At 35.4% G+C, this 26,081-nt stretch overlaps 1 protein-coding gene across 1 annotated transcript in view; it reads left to right on the top strand.

Annotated features, from left to right (window-relative positions):
• The window catches only part of Ttc6 (tetratricopeptide repeat domain 6), a 183,705-nt gene that overhangs the window by 60,744 nt on the left and 96,880 nt on the right, over window positions 1-26,081 (top strand). Inside the window, exons 5-6 of the mRNA XM_078050195.1 lie at window positions 18-209; window positions 10,705-10,840. Of these exons, the coding sequence (XP_077906321.1) occupies window positions 18-209; window positions 10,705-10,840 (328 nt within the window). The remainder of the gene's footprint in view (window positions 1-17; window positions 210-10,704; window positions 10,841-26,081) is intronic.

Raw genomic sequence — 26,081 nt, 5'->3', positions numbered from 1 at the left:
CCTTTCCTCTGTTGCAGAATTCTACAAGCCCCTTCCATTCCTCACATGCATGATCTGTGCACCACCATCCCAGGCCGACAGCTGCCCATTGACTTGCACCTGGCCTCCCGCGTGTACCACACTGTCAGCAAGAAGGGCCACCGTACCCTAGTTGAATTTTTTGGATCATGTTTCTTAGATGATCACTTTCTAGACACAGAAAAAGATAAGTAAGTGTTCTTTGGTAATTTTGTTTCAAACAGTTTGACACTGTCAAGGACATTCTGCCGTTGAGGTTTAGACTTTAAACCTCAAGACTTCTGTTTTGGGACAGTAGGGAGGAGCCATTTTTGTTCTTTTCCATGGCTTCCCCAGTCCATACACAGAATCAGTATCTCCATTTCCTGATAATATTAACAGGAGCCATGACTGCCTTAATCTGTTGTGTTGCTATGATAGAATACAACAGACGGGGTAGTTTATAAAGAAAATACATTTATTTCTTATAGTTCTGGAGGCAGTTCTGGTGAGGCTCATTCTAAGGTGGAAGAGTAAAGAGCAAAAAGTAAGAGAGTGTGAGATAGTTGGCAGTAGGGGAAGGGGGAAGAGGGACTGAAGTCATCCTTTTTATATCAGGAACCACTCCTGGGATAACTAGCACACTTCTACAGAAGTGGCACTAATCTACTCATAAGGGCAGAGCCTTCACGATCTAATTACCTCTTAAAGGTCCCATCTTTTAACACCGTTGCATTGAGAGTTAAGTTCCCAGCACACGAACTTTGAAGGACATATTTAAACCACAGCAGTGTACTATCATGAGGTAACTTCAGTAGTCTAATTCCCAAAAGGTGTTACATAATAGTGTCTTATTAGTTCTCTCCTCCTCCTCCTCTTCCTCTTTCTTCTTCTTCTTTTTTTTTTTTTAAATTTTTTGTACTAGGAATTGAATCCAGGGTCCTCTACCACTTAGATTATATCCTTAGCCCTTTTAAACTTTTTCTTTTGAGACAGGGTCTTGCTAAGTTGCAGAGCTGGCCCTGAACTTGCAGTCTTCTTATCTCAGCCTCCCCAGTAGCTGGGGATTATAGGTGTGTACCACCATACCCGGCTTTATTTCTCCTTCTCCTTCTCCTTCTTCTCCTTCTCCTTCTCCTTCTTCTTGTACCAGAGATTGAACTCAGTGGTGCTTTTCTACCTGGCCTCATTTATTCTTAATAAGAACTCTGAAATACCGATGTGGGAATTGAGGCTCATAAAAGTTAATCAGTTCAGCACTATTTATACAATTAACAAAATTACAGATTTGGCACTTGAGTCCAGTCTTTTGAACTTAATCTCACCATCTTTAGATATACTTGGGGTCTAGGATCATATACAAAAGTCATTGCCTCTTGGAGTTCATCCCATTTCTCCTTGTGTCTCAATTCCCCTTGGAATCTGCCTAGTCTTTTGTGAAGAGTACATAATCTACAGCATCTCCAAACGAGGAGAAAAGGAAAGGGAGCTAACCCTGACTGAGTGGTAACAGCTTCTGGAGCACTGTGATATGTGCTTTTGCATATGCTTTCTTTTAAAATCTTCAACTTAAGAAAGAAGTCACAATTTCCATGTGGTTAATGAAGAAATTTAGGCTCCAAGGTATTAGGTTACTTGCCTAAGTTCTTATCTTGGAATAGTGATTAGAATCCAGATTTGTCTGAATTTTTCTTAACCCCCCCCTTTTTTTTCATTTGTAAACTTTTAAAGAGACTTTCAAGACTTTTTGTTCTCCTAACCACCCCTCCCAATTAAATTATAATACACTATACATACTGCATATCTGCTTATAGTACTGAATGTGTGTCTGTGCTTTCTACATAAAAATAAGAAGCTTTCATTATCCCACCCTCCCCATGCTCAAAGCATCAGTTCTCATCCCCATGGGGGGCAATATTACTAGCCCAGAAAGACGCATGCTCCAAAGGCTCCTGCCTTTTAGAAGAGCTAGTGGAAATCCTGAAAAACCACCTATTACATGTTCTAAGAATATTAAAATATTAAATATTATATGAAATAGAGCCTTTTCCAGTACATTGTAATATTCTAGTGAAAAAAATATTTAAAAGATTTTAATTATACAATCACAAATTGAGTGACTTACCTACATTTTTCATGGTATACCCTGAACCCATTTCCTTAAACCTTACTTTCGGTGAAAATTGAAGCACTCCAGTGCATTCTTTCACAGTTTAAAATCACCACTTTCCCTGTGTTTTGGAACCACAATGAGTTTCATTTTGAATTCTTGAAGGAAGGTCATTATTATATTTATTTTTTATTTAGGCAAAAATATATTTTTAGGATGTTTTTGCCAATCATTTAGTTTCAACTGATGAAATCAATGCTTGCTAACTTTTTGAAAAAAATTTATATGTGAAGAATTTTGGAAATTCTTAAGAATCTCTGATAGGAAATAGTTCAGCAGGACATTCTTTGAAATGTCCTTTAAAAGCCTAAAGCTGGGAATACAAAGTCAAGACATAGCTAGTAGTACTGACTCAAGACTGAAACTAGTCATTTCCATTAGTGCTGTGCAAGCCAAGTATCATTTTGGGGAATAACAGTTTCTATTATTCATGCAAAGTGTTAAAAATGCTAGTTTCTTTCAAATTCTAAATTTTTTTTCTTCAAGTAGACCTCACTTTCTTTTTCCAAGAGAGTCAATAGCACTATTTGACAATGATAATTCTTGGCAATTTGTTCCTAAGTACCAAATAAGAAGTTAATTTAAGTACCTAATATTTAATTCTCTGGCATCTATCTCTTGAGGATTATCTGGCTAAACATAGCTTAACCTTTTCAAAATATATCTGTCTGCTGAGTCTACAAGTTCAGAGAAATATATAATTTTTTTTCTGCTGTAATAAGTGTCTGGAGAAAGGTAATCATAAACACAAAATAAATACCTTTTTATTTGGTAGCCTTTTGCTTTATCTGTGCAATGAAAAGTTAACTCCAAAGCAGAATAATACTTGTGGTTATATAGCTTTAATGATTTCCCCGCTCTGCATATGGTAATTGTTATTTTTTACGAACACTAATGATATTTTAGTGAAATGGTAGGAGTATATACTTCAGTTTATTTGAAATAGTAAAATGATGTTCAAACTTATGTCTGGCTAAATAGCAATTTTGATGAGAACTATAAAATATTTCATGTTTTGCTTTAAAAATATTTTTGTACTGTCTAGAGAAGTTAATAGCCATTAATTAAAATTCTTAGAAATGAATTGTAGATTTAAAGTTTTAAAGTAGGGCAAATCATTAAAGATGTTTAACACTTAGGTTAATGTTGCTTTGGTGAATAGTCTTCCAGACAGCTCTTATAAATCATGTTTATATCATACAAGACATTCTATAGCTCTAGTTGTTTTTCACTCAAGTTTATGTGTGAACATTTAAATTACTTCATGATATTTACTAATTTAACCAAAATGCAGTGACTATTTTTACAATAACCTTGACACTATTCATTTCCTTGAATTCTTGCCAAATAACTAATTGTCAGTTTTTAATATTTTTTTCTAATCTGGTAAGGAAAAGCGTTTTTAAGATTATTTTTATATTTTATTTGTTATGGTTTGAGCGTGAGGTGTACTCCAAAAGCTCTTGTGTGAGACAATGAAAGAAGGTTTGGAGGAGAAATGATTGGGTTATAGCTTTAATCTAATCAGTGAATTAATCCCTAGTGGGATTAATTGAGTGGTAACTGGAGGCAGGTGGGCTGTGGCTGGAGGAAGTGATTCATTGGGGGTGTGGCTACGGGGTATGTATTTTGTATCTGGAGAGTGGAGACTCTCTCTGTGCTTTCTGATTATCACATGAACTTTTTCTGTCTGCCGCACTCTTCTGCTGTGATGTCCTGCCTCACCTCAAGCTCCAAGGAGTGGAGCTTGATGTCTGTGGATTGAGACCTCTGAAACTGTGAGCCCCTAAATAAACCTTTCCTCCAGTTGTTCTGGTGGTGTCATTGAGTCACAGCAGCGAAAAAGCTGACTAAAACATTATTCACTTTCTCCTTCTTCCTTCCTTCCTTCCTTCTTTCCTTCGATGAGGATCTAATCTAGGTCTGCCTATATATTATAATTGCTTTTTACCAATTAGCCACACACCCCTACCAAAAACAGTCTTTCTCTTTCTCTTTGTGGAGTTTACTATCCATCTCTTTCTTCTGGATTTTTAAGTGATCTTTTAATATTAAAGATCCTAATCATTTGGCATCCATACTACTGACATTTTTTTTCATTCTATTTTTCAGTTTTATTTATGGTGTTTTATGCTAGACAGAGTTTTAATTTTAAGTGATAAAAACTAGAAATTGTTTCCTGTATGTGTTTTAGTTTTGGTGCATTCTTAACAAGGCCATTTCACACTTAAATTTAAATATATTCTGTTATATATATTTTCTCCCAAGTTATTTTGTGACTTCCTTTTTAAAAAATATTTTATCCATCTGCAATTTATTTGGTTAAGAAGAATAAACATTATTATTTTTCCCCAACTGACTAGCCAATTGTATGACATAAATTATCTAACAAATTTTCTTTTCCTCAGTGATTTGAAATGCCAGATGTATTAGTCCATTTGTTGTTACTATAATTAAGCACCTGAAACTAAGTACTTTATAAAAAGTGAAGGTTTATTTAGCTCCCAGTTCTGGAGGTTCAAGAGCATGATGCTGGTTCTGTTCAACTCTGCTGAAGGCCTAATGGTGGATGGCATCCCAATGTTGGGAAGCTGAGGGAGTGAGAAATCACATGGTGGGATAGGAAGTCAAAGAAACAAAGGTATGAGCAAAAATGACCTCTAGGCTCTGCCTCTTAAAGGTTTTACTACTTCTTAACATCACAATATTGGGGATCCAGCTCTCAGCACAAGACTCTTGGGAAGTAGAGGCAAACCATACCCAAACCATAGCACAGATTTTCATACATTAAATTCCAATATGTTTGTGAACTTGTTATATAGACTTGTGTTCTATTTCACTGATTGTTTATGTAAAACTGCCTGTGTAACTTTTTGACCCATCCTTAACAAAGAAAATTTAAGAGATGGTTAACTGTGGTCCATTCATTTTCATTGTAGATAGTATACTCCACCCACACAAAGTAAAACCACCTTGTCTCATTTTTTGCTTTACATATGTATTATTGTTAGCTCTTTCTTACATTTTAATTTTTCTTAGTCATGCCTCTTCTAGATCACATCAATTTGAATGTTTATAAGCTAATCAGAAATTTATTTAAAAAATATTAATATAATGATTTTATTAGTGCATTAAATGATACATATTAATGGGGCTCACTATGACATATTCATATATGCACATAACATGACGTGCTCCATGCAGTCCCCATGTCTTCCCCTTTCCCTCCCCTTTTCCCTCCCCCTGATTGCCTTCCCTTAAGTACCTTGCTAGTCATCCATCCTTTATTTATTTATTTATAATTGGTGCATTATAATTATACATAAAAATAGGATTCATTGTGATATCTTCATACATGCACATCGTATAATTTGGCCAATTTCATTCTGCAGTTCCTCTACTTTCCTTCCCTTCCTCCTAATCCCTCAATCATCCTGTATTCATTTTTTGTTGTAGAAGAAGTACTTGGTATTATTTTTGTCATTTTGTTTTATATCCTCTTTCTCTTTTTTTTTTTGCTTCTTTGCTATTTCCTATAATCTGTCATATTACCCAATATTTATCTGTGTTTTCATTTGTATCATTATCTCATATCTGGTGTTGTGAGAGAGAAATCTGCAGCCAGGCTGTTTCTATTTCATTCACATGTGATCTTGTTTCTCTTCTTCTCCTCTTAGATACTCATAGGATTTTAAATTAAATATTCCATAAGCACATCTTTGAGAATGCTTTGTTTTCTAATTAATTTTTTTCCACTAAATGGAAAGCCCCTCTGATATGCTAATGTATTGCTCCTTGGTTTGGGATAATTTTTTTCTATTTTGAGTAACGTTTCCATTATGTTTATTTCATGTATTTCTTTAGGAATAACATTTAGCTATTTGTTAGCGCTTCATTAACTGTTTTTATATTATTATTTTGCTTATATTCACCTTTCAAACTTCTGTTCATCAGTGGCTTCATTTTCTAAGGCTTAAATATTAACAAATATCATAATGACTCCTATTTCAATACTGTTACAGCATTTTTTTTTCTTATTTTTGTTACTACTATTATATCTATTAAAACTGTCTTTTGTTTTATCTGAACTTTTCTTGTTTCATGAAAACATTTAAATATTTTCTTAGAGACAGGTTCTATAAGGGAGAACCTTTCTAGAATTTTTTTTTTGTTTCCTGTATTAAATCTTTTCAAAAGGACATTCTTTCTGGATGTGGTAACACATGACTGTAATCCCAGTGACTTGGGAGGCTGAGGATCATAAGTTTGAGGCCAGCCTCAGCACTTGAGGCCCTAAGCAACTTAGTCAGACCCTGTCTCAAAATAAAAATATAAAAAGGGCTGGGAATGTGCCTCAGTATTAAGTACCCCTGGGATTCAGTTCCTGTAACCAAAAAAAAAAAAAAAAAAAAAACCCAACAAAAAAGACATTCTTCATTCAATTCTTTGAATACTTTATTATTTCTTATACTTTAAGGCTTTATTCATATAACTAATATTAGGTTTTTCTGTGTACTCATCTTTGAATGAAGATAGGTCATCTCTGGCTACCCAAAGTTAATATAGGGTAGATTTCGCTGGCATTTCTTAACTGTTCATCTTGGAGGCATTAGAATATTACTTTTAGGTCTCTGGTAGGAGAATAATCACTCATCCTGTTTTTTCTGACCTAAGCTAGGAAGAGTTTGAGAAGCTGTAATTGCAGAGAGAAGCATCCTTTAATTGCCCATGGTAGTCTGCATTTGCTCCATTGTGCCTCAGTTTTGGAATCGGAGCTTCTGCTTATATTAGGGTGGGAATGTAATCTTACTATTGCTTGTTCCTTCCTAGAAACTGAGAATCCTGTTTCTGAATCTGAACCAGGGATGGGGACTTGCTAACTGTGGGAGACTTCCCTGATGTTAATTATATAACTACTGAAACCTCTGGAGTCTCTGAAAAATTCTTACTTTTATATGTGCTATTACTTGATCCTCCCCTTCTCCCACTGTGTCATTGTCAAATGATGAACCTTTTCTGATGCCAGACATAGAGGAGCATCTTTACTTACAATTTTGTTTTTTTAAAGAATGATTTTTTTTTTTTAGTTGTCGATGGACTTCTATTTTATTTATTTATATGTGGTGCTGAGATTCGAACCCAGGGCTTCACACATGCCAGGCAAGTGCTGTACTGCTGAGTTCCAGCCCCAGCCCCTTCACCTACAATCTTTATACTTCATTTATAATATTGTATTCTATCATCTGTTCTCTGTTTCTTTCCAGCATGGGTTTCTGGGAGTGACCTAACTCTTACATTCCCCATTCTCCACATCGTCTGCCATGGCTTAGCTGTTAGGCTGATTCTGACACCATCTTCACCTCTTAAGTGGCTTTGTTCAGTGCTGCATAATCAAGGCGATGGCCTAAGATATTTTACCAGAGAGCACAAGATATAATTCCTGTTTGAGGTCTAGCTGGTGATATGTGCCATAGAAGTACATATATCAGAGATTTGATGTCTTATGTCCTACTCCCCTATACCATTCATGTTATAAACAAGGAGACAAAGTTTTGTACCACACATCATGGCTGGTGGTACAGTTAGATACAGAATCAACAGCAAACTCATTTAAATTTCTATTTTATTTACTTTGAACAAATAGTCCTATTAGTATGTATGTTTTCAGCATATTTTAAAAATACAGATTGGAGTAAAAAAAAGCCATATCAGGATGGTCTATCAATGTTTGATATCCTATTAGTACGTTTTTTAAAAATGGAAATACCCAAACAAGAAATTATTTGGAAATTTATCTGTTCCCATAACTCCATTATGTAAAAGCTAAATTTTTTTTTGGAAAGTAAAACAATGTCATTCCACCAGATGTCACTGTTTGCATGTAGCAATGAAGTCACAATGATTTAAAAATACAATGTCCCCCCAATCTTATTTTGTAAAAAAAAAAAAAAAATTCTATATAATTATAGGTGTGCTCTTTTTGTAGACTCACCATTTTGAGACTATCATCTTTGATTTTTAAAAAGCATACAGAGTATTCACATTCCTCTCTTGAAGTTTTTAAAGAAAAAAATTATACAAGGCTACAGAAAATGATTTGTAGATTAGCATCTTCAAGAAGATGAATTCCTGAAGATTTTCCCCAGACCTCTGGAGTCTATTTTTTTAAACATTCGCTGATGTAAGCTAATGCTTTCCAGGTTGTGGATTCAGACCCCATAAATAGGTTGTAAAATCAGTTTAGTGCTTTAAAGAAATGGTGTCTAGAATAAAACAGCCCATCATAGCAGAAGGGTGTGGTGGAAGAAAGCAGTTCAGGACATGGCAAGCAGGCAACTGAGAGCTCTACTTGCCCAGGACAAAATATAAATCTCAAAGGCACCCTCCCAGTGACCTACTTCCTCCCGGCACACCCTATCTGCATACAGTTCCCGCCCTATTAATCTATATCAGTGGATCGATCCACTGACTTAATCTAACAACTATTATAATCTAATCATTCACCTCTGAAAATTGCACACACTTTTGGGGGCCTCCTCATGTCTAAGCCGTAACACCTGGGACCCATTCTCCTCTCTGCTTCCTAGCCTCCATCTGTGGAGCAGTGCTCCTCTGCCATGCCCTTCTGCTGCAAGGTTTTGCCGCACCTTGGGCCCAGAGCAGTGGAGTGGGCAGACCATGGACTGAATCTCTGAAACCATTAGCCAGAAAAAGTTCCCTTCTTCTAAGTTGTTCTTGCCAGGTATTTTGGTTGTAGTGAGGAAAAGCTAACAAATGAGAAAAAGGGAGATAAAAATCCCACCCACTATAGTTAACTCATCTCTTCAAGAAAGGTATTAATCCCTCCATAAGGGCCCTAAATCCATGACCCAAACACTTCTCACTAGGCCCCAGCTCCCAACACTGCTGCTTTGGGGACCAAAGTACCACCCTTTCCCCACAGCCTAATCTTAGAACTTTCTTATTGGTCTTGATGTATTTATACTCTGGGTTTCCTCTCTTAGTCCCTAGTCCTGTTCCTGTTCTTTCATTTTTGTAAATATATCAGTCAAGATTCAGTTGCAGAAAATAGAAACGTCTTTAGTGAAGGTATTGAGTAAGGGCAAGTTCGTGCTTATAAAATCAACGGAAAGGTTGGGAAAATCTCCATTAGTCAAGGAGGGCTTGAGGAAAAACCCACACAGCGTGCTCAACTGGCTGCTGCTGCTCCTCATCAGGAAGGTGGGAAGCTGAAAGCCACACTGTCAACATACCACCTTAGCTGAGATTCAGGTATTAAGTGGCCTCTGCTGTCACCACTTTTGACCCTGGAGCCACAGTATGTCTGTTTCATATGCTCACTGGCCAAAACGACAATTTACAAAAGGAGTAACTGGGACACTGCTACCCAAGAACCAGACAACTTTGTTCCAACTGTGCTTGCCAAGAGAAACCCCAGAACTTTCTGCCTTCTGAAGTGGTTAGTGGGACCTACATCATCTCATCTAGAACACTGGCTATAGCAGGGTTTTTACCCCTCCATCCTCAGCAGCTCAGGAAAGCACAGTAGAATGGAGTAGGTGTTGGTGGCAATGACATTTACCAGGCTGGGAGTTGAGATCTAACTTCTCTTTGAATTCAAATATTTGGTAAGGTGAGATAGGTTGCTTATTTTCATGAGTCTACTTTGGAAAATTCCTATCTTCTTTAGTCTGGAGTTGGGCAGACTGACCCTTAGGAGCTGGTAAGATGAAACTTGAGAGTTTTAGCATATTATCAACAAATACATTATATATATTTATTTTTTTAATCTAGTGACTCGTATTGGCTGTTCATATAATAGAAAAGTTAGACCTCTAAATATTTTTATGTGAAATTGACAGAACTATAGTCTGTAGAGGCCCATTTTCTATTCATTATGTATCTTATATTTAATAGTTACACAATACAAAAATTAATGTATTTTCAAGCCACCCACAGGTCAGTCATTAATGATACGTTCTGCCTTCAAAGTTTGATTTATCTCATATCTTGGGCTAAATTAAGGCTTTTGATAATTTTTTAACCTATATATATATATTCTTAGATATATGTAGCTGGTAGCCTACCAAGGGAAGATCTGACACCAAAACAGTTTTCTGTACATCCCAGCAAGATGTGGATCAAGAAGACAAAACTGTAATGTGAGAAGGCAGTTCTGCTCAGGCTGGTGTTTTGCCCCAAATCTTTGTTGTGAGTGTGGAGTGTGGAGTAGGTTAGAAGTCAGGTCATAGAGAATTTTGGATCTCTTCTATAATTGGGCTTTCACAGAGTGAATATATTATTTTTCCAATATAATAAAACAAAACCATCACAAAGGTTACTATTAAGAGGTACTCAGAGCCAAACAAATTATTTTTGGGTTCTCCTTTTTGGGTATTTGATCTTTTCACAATTTTTACTTAGTGCTGATGTCAAATGACCATATGTTTATTTTAACGGAGGTATGAAAAGAAAGCAAACATTTTTTGCTTTATCAATAACGTAAAAAACACTAATTTTTAAAAATTACATTTTAGAATACTGTGTGGAATTCCTGTTAAGAGAGAAAACGAAGACTATGCCTGTGTCCCTCTGGTGCCACCAGAGACACCTTCTGAATTGGCACAAGGAACTATGCAATATGTTCACAACCTGCAACTCTCAGGAGAGGAGGTAAGAACTTTCTTCAGTATTACTTTTATCTACCTCATATGTTCTCAAACATTTTGGATTATGACTCTCTTGACACTCTTAAAATTACTGAGGTTGTAATAATGGTTTATTTGAGCTACCTATATTGACATTTACAATATTAGAAATTTAAACAAAATTCCCAAATATTTATTTTTAAAATAGTAGTAATAAAGTCATTTGTTAATATAAAAATGTATTTTTTATGAGAAATAATTATGTTTTTAAAAACAAAAAACATAGTGAAAAACTAGGATTATTTACTTACTTCGAAAATTTCTTTGCTGTCTGCCTTTATAGAAGACAGCTGGATTCTCAAGTCTACTTCTGTGTACAATTCTGTGGCTGGTTTGATTGAAGTAATATGAGAACAATTCTAGTTTTTAAACAGATATGTAGTTGAAAAAGAAAAAAAATACCTTAATACCATTTTGTACATAATTTTAAGATATTCTTTAATATATCCAAATTTAAGAAGCAGTAGTTATCTTGAGAGTTTGCTATGAGACTTCCACTTCTGAGTAAGGTAGGGTAGAATCAGTTTTCCCTCTTCTTCCTGCCCATTACAGGTCAAAAACCTGGGCATCACAAAAGTAAGACAACTGTTCATGTGGAGAGGAGGAGGCATACTAGCTAGGAGCTTTAGGACTCAAGGAATGACATGGGTTTTCTTTTCTCTTTCTCCTTCCCTCCCTCCTTCCATTTTCCTTCCTTCCTTCCTTCCTTCCTTCCTTCCTTCCTTCCTTCCTTCCTTCCTTCCTTCCTTCCTTCCTTCCTTTCTTTCTTTCTTTCTCCTAGAATTGAGCTGAAAAAGCTGGTAATCTGGAAATGCTAACAGGTAAAGACAAAAAAGAAAACAAAAAAATCCAATACTTGCTATCTCTAGCCAAAGAACCAGGAGAAGTGCAACCCAGCAGAACAGAAAATCAGAAAATTTTTAGAAAAATAACTGTTGTATTCCAGAAAAAACTGTCCCCATCCTACCTCCACCAGTAAAGGGAGTAGAAAGAACACTAACACTTCTGCCAGTATGGTTCCAAAGAGGGCTGCGTGTCGACCAGTTACTTTGATTCTAATGGAGTGGTAATGAGACACCAACATGCTGTCAGGTGAGACCATAAGGGATTCTGTCCCCATCCTAGTTACAAGCCACACCCCTCTCCAGCTGTGGAATCAGAGGAGGTCTAGTAGAGTGTCAGTTAACAGGAGGTTTAAATAGGATCTAGAGTCTTATGGGTTAAGACCCCAAATATCCAAATTTCAACTGAAATTTATTAATCTTATTCAGCACTAGAAAAATCTCAAACTGAATATCAATAGATATCATCACTGAGATCTCAGAAACATTAAAATTATCCAACAAAATTTTAAAGCTGCAACCATAAAAATGCTCCAATGAGCAATTACGAACAACTTTGCAACATAGTTAAAAAAATAGATTCATAAAGGACAGTGACACAGACTGAAATCCTAAAAATCTAGAGATTGAGGCAGGAGGATTACAAGTTAGAGGTCAGTCTCAGCAACCTTAGTGGGATCCTCAACAACTTAGCAAGACCCTGTCTCAAAACTAAAATATAAATAAAAAAATTAAAAAGGATGGGGAAGATAACTGAGAGGCAAAGCACATCTGGGTTCAATCTCCAGTACAAAGAAAAAAAGAAAAAAAAAAAAGAAAGTAAGTCTTTGTAAAGAAATAGAAGATGCAGAGAAGAAACAGGCACAATTTAGACTTAAAAAATGACTTAAACCTGAAACATGAGGGAGTCAACTGAAAAGTAAAATTAGTATAGAATCAATGAACTTGAAGACAGAACCTTAGAAGTTACCAAATCTAAGCAATAAAAAGAAAATAGACTGGAAAAAAATAGTAATTAGCCTCAGGGATTGTAAGACTATAACAAAAGGTCTAATATTTGTGTTATGATGATCCCCAAGGGGAAGAAAAAGAGAGAGAGACTGAAAAAATAACTTAAAGAAAAAATGGCTGAATATTTCACCAGTTTGGCAATTCAAATTTACAGATTCTATGAAAACCCCCAATAGAAAACACCCAAATATACGTTAGTTAAGTAAGTTTATTAGTAAAAATTCTGGAAACCAGACAAGAAAACATCCTGAGAGCAACGAGAGAGGGAACATGTTACCCACAAGGGAACAGCAATGTGAATGGAAGTGGATTTCCCCTCAGAGACTATGGTGGCTAGAAGTAAGTGGCAGAATATTTTCTAAAGTGTGAAAAGAGAGGAACTGTGAACCCAGCTCCCTGTATCCAAAGAAATATTCTTCAGGAATAAAGGGGAATAAAGACATTCTCAGGAAACTAAGAGAATTTGTTGCCAACAGACTTACTTTAAAAGAATGGCTAGAGGAAGTTCTCTAAACAGAAAGAAAATGATAAAGAACAACTATCAGAACAATAAGGGGTGGGAGTTAGGGAAGAAAAGAAGTACTTTGGATTAAACAAAGGGGAATGAAGGGAAGGGAGGCAGAATGGGAAAAGGAAAGAGTAGAATGAGTCAGACATTACTGTCCTATGTGCATATATGATTCCATGACTAATGTAATTCTACATCATGTACAACCAGAAGAATGAGAAGTTATGCTCCATATATGTATAACATGTCAAAATACATCCTACTGTCATGTATAACTAATTGGAACAACAAGAAAAAAGAATATCTGGAAGGAACAAGAACATGTACAGCAAAAATAGGGATAAAAACAATAGTGTTGTTTCTCCTTTTGAGTTTTCCTAAGTATACGTATCAGTCAAAAAAAACATTATCACACTAATGTGGTTGTAAATGTGTACAGAGAAAATTCCTAAAGACAATTATAAATGGGGTAAGGTAAAGAGACATAAAGGGAGCTAAGTCTTCTACATTGTCACTTGATTGGTAAAATGATGACATCAGTAGACTGTGGTAAGTTATGTTTATGTTTCCTAGTATCTACATCAACAAGTAATAAGCTATGTGAAACATACACTCAAAAACACTATTGATAAAAGTGGAATTTTAAAGTATGTTCAAGTAACCCACAGAAATGAACAGAAAGGGAGAAAGAAAACAGATAATCAAAAGAAATCAGAAAAACAGAAAACAAAAACTAAAATGGCATATGTCAGTCCTAAATGAAATATAAAATGTTTAACTACACAAATTACATGACAGAGTGGCAGGAGGGATTAAAAAACGTGACCCAATTGTGTGGTTTCTATCAGAAACGGAGTTAAAATACAATAATAGATTCACATTGAAAATAGGATGGTAAAAATGAACATGAAAATGTTAAACAAAGAAAAGTGGGAATGGCTATATTAATATCAGATGAAAGGAATTTCCCAAGTACATAAAGTTATCAGAGACAGAAAGGGGTGTTGTATTATAATAAAATTGTGAATACACCAAGAAGACAATAATCTGAGAAAGTACATGTACCAAACAGCAGAACAGCAAAATATGAAGAAAAATTCATAGAACTGACAAAAGAGAAATAGGCAATTCTACTTTTCTAGTTAGAGACTTCAGCATCCCCTTTTCAACAACTAATAGCACACTTTTAGAAAATCAGTAAAGATATTGAACTCAACAGACCCATTGACTAACAGGATCTAGTTGAAACTTGAAGTATGCAGAAACCAACAAAAGTGGAATACATATTCTTTTCATTTAACACAACATGTATGCCAGAATAGAGTCCATTGCAGAAGCAAACAAACAAAAAAAATCAATAACAAGAGAATAACAGAAGACACCTCTAGACATTAGGAATCTAAACTATACAGTTATAAATAATCAATGGGCTGAAGGGGGAGTTTCAAGCGATTTCAAAATGCATTGAAATTAATGAAAATATAACACATCAAAAATTGTGGGACACAGCTAAAAGAAGGTTGAGAGGGAAATTTATGGCATTAAATGCTTACAATAGAAAAAATAAAGTCTCAAATCAATCATTTTAACTCCCATCTCAAGAACCCAGAAAAAGAAGAGCAAAATAAACCCAAAGCAAGAGGCAGGAATGAATAGTGAAGAGCAGAAATCAATGAAATCGAGAGCAGAAAAGCAATAAAGAAGAAAACTGGCAAAAAAGCCAGTTCTTGAAAAGATCAATAAAATTGATCTCTGGTAAAACTGATGGGAAAAAAATGTCAAGAGAAGACATGAATTAACAATATAGAAATGAAACGAGAAATTATCATGGACCCCAGAAAGCATCAACAGAACACTACAGGAATATTATGAATAACTCTACACACACTCAAATTTGACAACTTAGATGAAATGAGAAATTCCTAAAAAAACCCCCCCCCCAAAAAAAAACATCAAAAACAAAACAAAACAAAACAAACAAACAAACAAAAAAACAAACTACCACAGCTCATTCAATGGAAATAGATAATTGAGGGGGGATCCAAGATGGCAGGCCAGAGGGAGGAAGCCTTCTGTGTTGCTTGGTGACCCGGGTCTCAGCTAATGGGAATACTGTTTTGCTGAGAGTGATAGAGGACCACTCCACAGCTGATCTCTTACAGGAATAATCATGGCCACTGTGTCCTGTGGGGCCCCAGGCCTCAGCTTAGAAAAGGACTCCCGACTCCTGACTACTTGCCCATGCAAGTCTGAGGGTGCCATAAGGGGGACCACTGGGATCAGTGCAGGTACAGAATTTCCAGACACCGCTCCCATGAAGGACACTGAGTCGCTACCCACATGCAGGAACTCAAGCTGCCATTCCTGTGTGGACCCCCATCTACTAACGTGGGGCTCCCTTGGTCCCCTCCATCTTGGGGCTCAGCAGCTACTGCCATAGTCCCCTACTCATGGGAGCCTGCCTGCACCTTGGACGTCACAGGCTCTGAAGAAAGCCTACATCTGCAACCCAGTACACCACAGAGCTCATCTCTGAATGCATTGCACAATGCATTTGCCTGAATCCCCCCACTCGACCCAATACCCCATCACTGAAAGCAGCAGCCTCCATCTGGGGACACCTCCATCATTATCTTTAGTTGGGGCAACTACCAGTTTGGAACACTGGATAACCAGGTACCTATAGCTTTCTAATTCCCCCAGTCCCCAGCAGCCGATAACTCGGCAGAGTGACTGCCCAATTCCAAACAGTGCTCCACGACAGGTGTGCAGCCACCAGAGTGCAACACACAAGGCCCCCAGAGAGAATGGTTCCTGACTAGGAAGTAGAAAAGGAGAGGGTGAGGGAGATACACTATAGAGACTAATTTAGAGGGCAGGAACTGTGAGGCAAGATGAGGAGATAAGACCCGGTGCACACATCATAGGAGCAGACCCCAAAGGAGATTCTTGAGGTACAGACGCCCAATAGGATGGTGGGTGCCATACCCCATTTCCAGGTGCCCTTCACCCAAGACCAACTGTCACACCCTGGTAACCCCCCCATCCTGAGGGTGGAGATACCAACGAAGAACAGACAACCCCACCTATTGGATGATAAGGGAAGCAGGAAAGATAATAATCTCCAACCAAAACAATCTTTTTTTATTCCTTTGAGATTTTTTTTCTTCTCTCCCTGTATTCTCCTTCCTTTACATTCCCAACATATGTGAAACCAAGTACTTTGCATGAATTAGGATATTGAGGACTGAGATAACCGAATAGTATATTACAATTGTTGTATATTCTTTTTCTTCTTTTTTGTTTTTTCCTCTCCAATTTTTACAATTTTAGCATTTTTTCAATTTTTCTTAATATATGTTTGTCTAATGTACTCTACTGTCTTCCTTCTTACTTGTCTACCCATAATTACTACCTCTCTATTCTCCTATTTTTGACAATCAAGACATAAAGGAAATTTCTAGAAGTGAGTTCATATAATTTTGTATTGAAGATAGATTTCATAGTAAATTCCTTATAAATAATGCAGCACTGTGACAAGGGTGATGTGGCCCTGCTGAGGAGAAAGAAAGGCATACAATTAAAAGCTCAATTGAAAGCATCACCAACAGATTAGACCACTTGGAAGTCAGGACCTCAGACAATGAATTTAAAATATATAATCTTGAAAAAAATGTAGACTAGACAGTGAAAATGGTAAGAAACCATGAGCAGAACGTTCAAGAAATATGGGATAGCGTAAAAAAAAAAAAAAAACAAATTTAAAAGTTATTGGGATAGAGGAAGGAATAGAGGTCCAAACCAAAGGAATGCACAATCTACTCAATGAAATAATATCAAAAATTTTCCAAACAGAAATAGATAATTGAATATATAACTGTTAAGAATTTCTTTTGTCAGCATTTTATAGTTTTCAGCATCCAGATCCTGTATAGGTTTTGTTAGATTTACACCTAATTATTTCACATTTTGAGCAACTATAAATCATATTATAGTTTTTATTGTAGAATTTATATGTTTATTAACAGATACAGAGGAATAGATGGGAAATGTTTCTGTTTATATTGAATCTTGTGCCTTTACTGAACTCAATTATTTTTGTTCTGTGAGATTTATCTTTTACATATTTCTTGGAATTTTTTCTCAAATATCCTTTTTTCCTAAATATCTTCAGGCCCACATAATTATACTGGAGAGGAATTCACCAGTTACTTAAGGAAGAATTAGCACCACCTCTATATAATTTCTTCCAGAAGAGAAAAGGGAAAATGTTTGAAGGTTTTTTTTTCTTTAGATACTAGAGCAAGTGCTCTACTAATGGGCTACATCCTCAGCCTGGCCTCCAGATTCATTTTATAGAGCTAGCAATACTGTTACCTAAGCTAGATAAAGACAGTACCTACCCCCACCCCAAAAAAGTATGTACAAATCAATAATGGACCAATATTCTTGCTTTGGTTTGAATGTCCCTTTCTAAACTCAAATTGCCATTAAATTGAAATTAAATCTGGGGCTGGGGATGTGGCTCAAGTGGTAGCGCGCTCGCCTGGCATGCGTGCAGCCCGGGTTCGATCCTCAGCACCACATACAAAACAAAGATGTTGTGTCCGCCAATAACTAAAAAATAAATATTAAAAAATTATCTCTCTCTCTAAAAGAAAAGAAATTAAACCTGAATTTAACTGCCATTAAATCTGAAATTAAATTGACATTGTAACAGTATTAACAGGTGGGACATTTAAGAAATGATTAGCACATGAGGATGCTCTCATAGATAGGATTATTGCTGTAATAAAAATATAGGTTCAGCCTCCTTTTTTCCTCTTAGCCCTTCTGCTTTCTGTCATGTGAGGACATAGTAAGAAGTCCCACACAAGATGCCAGTGGATCTTGGACCTCCCGGCCTCTCAAACTATGAAAGAATAAATTTCTGTTTTTTTAATATATAAATTACCCAGTCTCAGATGTTCTCTTATAGGAGCACAAGATGAACAAAGATAATTCCTTATGAAAATTAGGTATAAAACATCCTTAAAATACTAGGATATGGAGTTGAAACATATAGAATAGGAACTAGGCACCATGGCCTAAGTGGGTTATTCCAGGAATTTTGAAGGCTGGCTCAGTGTTTGAAAACAATTTCAATCCCTCATATTATCAGAATAAAGAAGAAAAATTATGTAATTATATATCAATCAAAGCAGAAAAAGCATGACAGACGTCAACACCCATTTTTCTGATAAAAATTCTCAGAAAAATAGGAATAGTGGGAACTATTCCTAGAAAAAGATAGTGGGAACTACAACTAGAAAAAGATCATCTTGCCAAAATCTACAGCTACCATTATATTTAATGGTGAAAGGCAGGATGGCTTCCCTCACCATCTTATTCAACACAGTGCTGGAAATTTTAGTCAGTGCCATAAGGCAGGAAGAAGAATGCAAAGCACACAGAACTGAAAGGAAACAATACAATTTTACAAATGGTGTGATTGCCTCTATAGAAAATTCCAAGGAATATGTAAAAGATAAATCTCACAGAACTAATAATTGAGTTCAATAAAGTCACAAGATACAAAATAAACAGAAACAATTCCCTTCTATTCCTGTGTATCTCTTAATGAACATATAAATTCTACAATAAAATCTATAATATGATTTATAGTTGCTCAAAATGTGAAATTAGGTGTAAATCTAACAAAACCTATACAGGATCTGGATGCTGAAAACTACAAAATGCTGACGAAAGAAATTACAGCAACCTAATTCAATGGGGATATTCTGTGTTCATGGATTAGAAGACTCTACACAGTAAACATGTCATTTGTCTCCAAATTGATATACTGATTAATTTAGTTTTCATCAAACTTCCATTCCAACAAGACTTTTCTTTTGTGGATATAAACAAAAGTATTCTAAAATTTATAAGGAAAGGTAAAGGAACTAGATAGGAAAAACAACTTTAAGAAGGAGGCATAAAATGGGAGGAATCAACTGACTAAATTTAAGACTAATTGTATTGGCTATCGTAATTGATACTATGTGGTTTTGATGAAGGGATTAACCCATATTTCAGTGGAATAAAACAGAAAATCCACAGATGGACTGCCCCAGATATGCACAACTGATTTTTGGTAAAGGTACAAAAACTGCTGTTGAAGCAATTGAACAACAATAGTGGGTGGGGAGGAATGCTGACTTAGTCTTGCATCATAAAAAATTTAACTTAAAATGATTCACAGACTTAAAAGTAAAAATGTAAAACTACAAACTAGGAGAAGATTATTGGGAGTTAAGGCTAGGTAAAGTGATCCATAAAAGAAAAAAAATTGATAAATTGGACTTCATCAGAATTAAAAACGTTTGCTCTGCAAAAAGACTTTGTTAAGAGGATTAAATACAAGCTACAGACTTGGAGAAAATATTTGCAAAATGCATATCCAGCAAAGGCCTAGTGTCTAGAATACATAATGAATTTTCAAAAAACTAACAGTAAAATTACCAAACGATCTAATTGGAAAACAAGCAAAAGACATTAATTGACATTTCACCAATAAGATATGTAGATGGAAATAATGCATATGAAAAGATGGTCAACATCATAAGCTGTTAGGAAACTGCAAGATGAAAGCACAATGAGATGTCACTACAGAATGGTTAAGATAAAATAATGGTCGCAACACCAAGTGCTAGTAAGGATGTGGAGAACTTGGTCACTCACATGTTGTTGGTGGGAATGTAAAATGATGCGGCTCTGTGGAAAATAACTTGGCAACTAAAAGTAAGAATAATAGCTAACCAGACAACCCAACAATTGCATGCCTAGGCATTTATCCTAGTGAATGAAAATTCGTGATTGCCTCACAACTTGTACACAAATGTTTATAGCAGCTTTATTTAAAAAAAAAAAAAACAAACTGGAAGGACTCTGGATATCCTTAATGGATTAAGCAAACTGTGGTACATCCATACCATGGAATACTACTCAGCTATAAAAACCAATGAACCATTAATGGACTGCTCCATTAATACATGCAGTAACATTGAGGAGTCTTTAGAGAATTATATTAAAAAGTCATTTCTAGGTTATAGTTATGTGATTTCATTATATAACATTCTTGCAATGATAACATTGTGTGGGTTCTAGGTTTTCAGGGTAGGGGCAAGCATGGGTGGGACTAAAAGTCAACAAGAGGGATCCTCATGATGATAGAACTATTCTGTACTTTGTATCAATGTCAACATTTTGTTCAGGATAGTGTATTATATAGTTTTGCAAGGTGGTGCCTTGGGGTAAGTTGAGTAAAGGGTAGGTGGGATCTCTATTATTTTTTACTTTTAAAAACTGCATACAAATCTACAAAATAAAAACCTTAATACAAAATTATGGTCAGTGGACCAGCAAGGGTAAAAAAGAAAACAAAAAGACAAATATTAAGTTTAGCTTAAAATATGATTTTTGGGTTTATTTATTCATAAAACCAAAAAAATTGTTGCAATTGAACTCTGAAACCATATCACTTACTTTTTCATATCTTATTGCATTAAAATCTATTGGCTTATCTTGTATGTTGAATGGATCTTTTACTCATGGATGATTTTGTAACATCATGCATTGGTCATCTAGAAAATTTGCTCATCAAGTTATGCAGCTCCTGAAAAAGCATTAGTACATTTCCTTAGAAACAAAGTGCTGTTGTTCACTGGTGACCTCTTGTTCAGTGATGACCTCTCCCTACCCAACTTGTCCCTGAAAGCTTGAATGTCACACTTCAAATGTTGATACGTTTTACTATGTGTACACTATCTAAATAACTTATTTTTTAATTTTATCAGACAAATCTTTAGTAATGGGGATCTGGCAAGCACATAATAAGGGCTGTAAATTCTCTGAAGTTTTAATTTTGTTCAAAAGTCCCAAGTTTTAAAATTAATTAATTAATTATTTTTTTTTTACTTTTAGTTTAAAAAAAATCCCCATTTTTTTTTTTTTTGGCACTAGTACTGTGAAATGTTTGAAGTGACAGATTTGCCTCATTTCTTCTAAGAAAATGCTTGCCACATAACCTAATTCTCAATAACTAGAGTTTGATGTTTTCCTCTGCAATAAAACTAGTGTCTACTTCAGTTTATATCTCAAACAAGAGCACACATGCTTTTCCTTAAAACTGTTATCATACTTCACTTATGGCCTGTTATGCTCTGGATGTGAGGTGTCCCCCAAAAGCTCCTCTGTGAGGCAGTATGAAAATGATTTGGAGGTGAAATGATTGGGTTGTGGAGCCTTAACCCAACCAGTGAATTAATCACCTGTTGGGATTTATTGGGTAGTAATTGGAGGCAGGTGGGGTATGGCAAGAGGAGGTGGGTCATTAGGGGCATGACATTGGGGTATATATTTTCTACCTGGGGAGTAGAATTTCTCTCTTTGCTTCTTAACCATCATGTGAGATGCTTCCCTCCACCACACTCTTCCACCATGATGTTCAGCCTCACCTTGAGCCCTGAGGAATGGAGCCGGCGGTCTATGGACTGAGACCTCTGAAACTGTGAGCCCTCAAATCAACATTTCCTCCTCTATAGTTGTTCTGGCCAGGTCCTTTAGTCACAGCAGCAAAAAAGCGGACTAAAACATGGCTGCAGATGCCTTTTGTGTGTACTTCTCATTTAATCACATTGATCATTAAAAATGTACACTTAAAGGTTGAGATTTAATAACATTAATGATTTTTCCTGCTTCCTGGAGGGTATTTTTAAGGTGCTGTTGCCTTGATTCATGCTAAGGTACTGTCAGTTTTATCACATATATATTTTTTCACCATCAGTGCAAATGTCAACACAGTGAAAAAGGCAAGGTAACCTTTTCCAGGGTCTCAGATTACATTTTGAAAACTGGTGTTGTGCCTTATGTTTCATTTATATGAATCTTAACACGTACCTCTGAAATTAATTTACATGTCTCTCTGCTTCACTGAATAGAATATTCTGGCCTTAGGTCATCAATATGAACATGAGTTATTGTACTGGGTTGTAATATATGTAACATAACCTTAGGGCAGTACAGGTGCTGTTAAACACTAAATTAAACTAGGATGCTTTAGCAATTCAGTTTACTATGCATTCTATACCTTCCTTCCAAGTTCTAGCAGCTGCCAATCCCATTGTCTCTAATCATTTTTCTACAATTCAGAATGCTTTAAGTATTGCAGGGTAAACTAATTTACCATGATTAGTGTTTCTTTACCAATTTAATTTGATCAAGTCTCTCCTGTAAAAGCATTAGTACATTTCCTTAAAAACAAAGTGCTGTTGTTCACTGGTGACCTCTTGTTCAGTGATGACCTCTCCCTACCCAACTTGCCCCTGAAAGCTTGTATCTCACACTTTGGGAATTGACTTTATTCTAGATGCTAAAGCTGCTGGGAGTCTAAAATGATGCACAGGAGGAATTATCATATTGTATGTGACATAGTTGAATACTTGAAATCCTTCCAATTTCTATGTGATCCCTGGAAGACGTGTGGTCAGCTGTTTTTGGAGGCATTTACTCAACCTCAAGCAAGGACTTCTGGGCTGTGGGTCTGCCCACCGTTGGGTGATGCTCTGTGCCTAGCAGAACAGAGGACAAATTAGAAAAGATGCTCAATTTTGAATTTATTTGTTGGACAAAATTACCTGGCAACTGCAAAATCTGCATTTCTCTAAATATTCTGTTGGTTGAGAGGATAATATGACCAAGTGTATGGGATGGTTGCCGTGTATCTCTAATTAGAAATAAAAGTGCCCCAAATTCATTGTCACATTCTAATTGTGAATTTTTATTTACTGGGTTTGGGTCTTCATATTTTACTCCAGAAATTCTGTGTAACAGCCACACTCCACAAGATGTTGCTATTAAGGGTTCAAAGAGCAGTGCCTGAAAATTGATGCTTTACATGATTTGAGCTCTCTCTCTCTCTCTCTCTCTCTCTCTCTCTCTTGGCAAAAGAAATCATTTTGAGGAAAATGCATCATTCAATTAAATATTATTAAAAGTCCATAGAAACATTAAAAATATAATTATCGATAATTCCCTGCTCTTAAGGAGCTATTATTTTAAAATATTACATTTTCTTCAAGCTCTTTACATGAATGCCTGTCAATTTATTTTGCTTGCAACTATTTTATCAAATTTTTTTCTTTTTATTGTTCATTAATTTACAGATGAAAAATTTTAATTTTAAAAATAGATTTGGATTTAAAACTTGCAAAGACTGTATGCCCTGTTTCCCCTATTATTAACATAATAATAATAATGGGTTGAATAGTGGTCCCCGAAAATAGGGACAATGCAGATGTATTTAATAATCCTGTGCTAAGATCATGGTGGATATACTGTGGTCCTTAAACCTAATAGGACCAGTGTGCTTATGAAAGGAGAATTAGCACATGGAAAGCCAGGTGACAAGGGAGACAGAGATGGGAATTATGCATCTGTAAGACAAGGAAGGTCAGGATGGCTGTAACCTCTAAAAGCTAGGGGAGCGGTGAGAAAGAACTCTTTGAAGGGAACACAGCCCTCCCTAGGCCTTGATTGGAGAACTGTGAGAGAATCTGTCATCATTGGGAAACTTATAATATCTAAAGAAGTAAGGTACTTTGTTAAAATTAATAAACCAATATCGATACACTATTAAAATTAAAATCAGGATTAAATAATTGAATAATTAAAATAATTAAATTAAAATTTAAATAATTAAAATTGATAAACCAGTATTGATACTTTTTTTTTGGCATTTTTACGAATTTGTTCTAATTATACACGACAGAATGCATTTTGACACATCAAACATAAATGGAGTATAACTTCTCATTTCTCTGGTTGTACATGATGTAAAATCACACATGTAATCATATATGTAAGTAGGGTAATAATGTCTAATTCATTCTACTATCCTCCCATACCCACTTTCCTCCTTTCACTTCCCCCTGCCTAATCCAAAGTACCTCTATTTTTTCCTAAGGCTTCCCCCACCTTTGTTGTGATTTAGCATCCACATATCAGAAAAAACATTCAGACTTTGGTTCTTTGGGACTGGTTTATTTCACTTAGCTTGATATTCTTCATCTCTGTTTACCTGTAAATGCCATAATTACATTATTCTTCAAGGCTGAGTAATATTCCATTGTGCATATATATCATATATTCTTTCTCCATTCATCTATTGAAGGGCACCTAGGTTGGTTCCTCAGTTTGGCTCTTGTGAACTGAGCTGCTATAAGCATTGTGTGACTGTGTCACTATAGTATGCAGATTTTAAGTCCTTTGGGTATAAACTGAGGAGTGGGATAGCTGGGTCAAATGGTGGTTACATTCCAAGTTTTCTGAGAAATCTCCATATTGTTTTCCATAATGGTTGCACTAATTTGCAGTCCCACATCAGTGTATGAGTGTACCCATTTCTACACATCCTTGCCAACATTTATTGTTGCTTATATTCTTGACAATTGCCATTCTGACTGGAGTGAGATTAAATCTTAGATTAGTTTTGATTTGTATTTCTGTAATTGCTAGAGATGTGGAACATTTTTGCATATTTGCTGTTGATCGATTGTGTTTCTTATTCTGTGAAGTGTCTGTTCACTTCCTTAGCCCATTTATTGATAGGGTTATTTGTTTATTTGGTGTTGAGTAAGGTCATTTTGACAATATTAATTCTGCCTATCCAAGAGCATGGGAGATCTTTCCATTTTCTAAGGTCTTTTTCAATTTATTTCTTTAATGTTCTGTAATTTTCATTGTAGGGGTCTCTCACTTCTTTTGAAAGGTTGATTCCCAAGTATTACATTTTTTTTAAAGAATTTTGTTGTTGTTGTTGTTGATGGACCTTTATTTATTTATATGTGGTGCTGAGAATTGAACCCAGTGCCTCACACATGCTAGGCAAGTGTTCTACCACTGAGCCATAACCCCAGCCTCCAATTATCATATATTTTTTGAGTCTATTGTGAATGGAGTAGTGTTCCTAATTTCTCTTTCATCACTGATGATTCATCACTGATGTATAGGACACATTTGATTTGTGGGTGTTGATTTTATATCCTGCCACTTTGCTGAATTCATTTATTAGTTCTAGAAGTTTTCTGGTGGAGTTTTTTTTTTTTTGGAATCTTTTAAATATAAAATCATGTCATTGGAAGATACAGAGAAATATAGAAACCAAAATATTAGGAATCTGAGGAACACGCTATCAAGAATTCATAAATATTTACATTTTGTCATACTTACTTTATATTTTTTAAAATAAAAGATTATTAAGTTCTCTCAATTATGTCTTTATTTCTCTTCCTCCATAACCAAGATAAATTATTGTTATAATGGTGGTCTTTCCTGTCCATGATTTCATGTTTTACTAGTTGTAGTTGTGATCCTAAACTATAAATAACATAGTTTTTATGTTCTATTTGCATTTTATATAAATTATAAATGTGTATGCATCTTTATGAAACTTATGTTATTATCAATGTTATGCTTCTAAGATCCATCTATGGATCATAATTTTAATGACTTTATAGTGTTTATATGAATATGCCAAGTTTTATTCATCTCTCCAGAATAGACATTTACGTTGGATTTTATTTTTGCTATTTCATAAGCTCTATGAATATTCTGCACATATCTCTCCAAGCATGTGTGTAAGGATTTGCCTAGAATATAATATACAGCTGTAAGTGGAATTGCTATAACTTGTGACATGTACTTTTTCTTATCTTTTATTTTACTGGTTCTTTTTAGTTATATGTGACATTAGAATTCATTTTGATATAATTATGAAAGAATGGAATATCTCTTATCCTAATTAGAAC

The sequence above is a fragment of the Ictidomys tridecemlineatus genome, chromosome 5, assembly GCF_052094955.1.
Source record: "Ictidomys tridecemlineatus isolate mIctTri1 chromosome 5, mIctTri1.hap1, whole genome shotgun sequence".
Lineage (NCBI taxonomy): Eukaryota > Metazoa > Chordata > Mammalia > Rodentia > Sciuridae > Ictidomys > Ictidomys tridecemlineatus.
The sequence above is the reverse complement of the archived record's forward strand: the minus strand, read 5'-3'. Positions and strand labels throughout refer to the sequence as shown.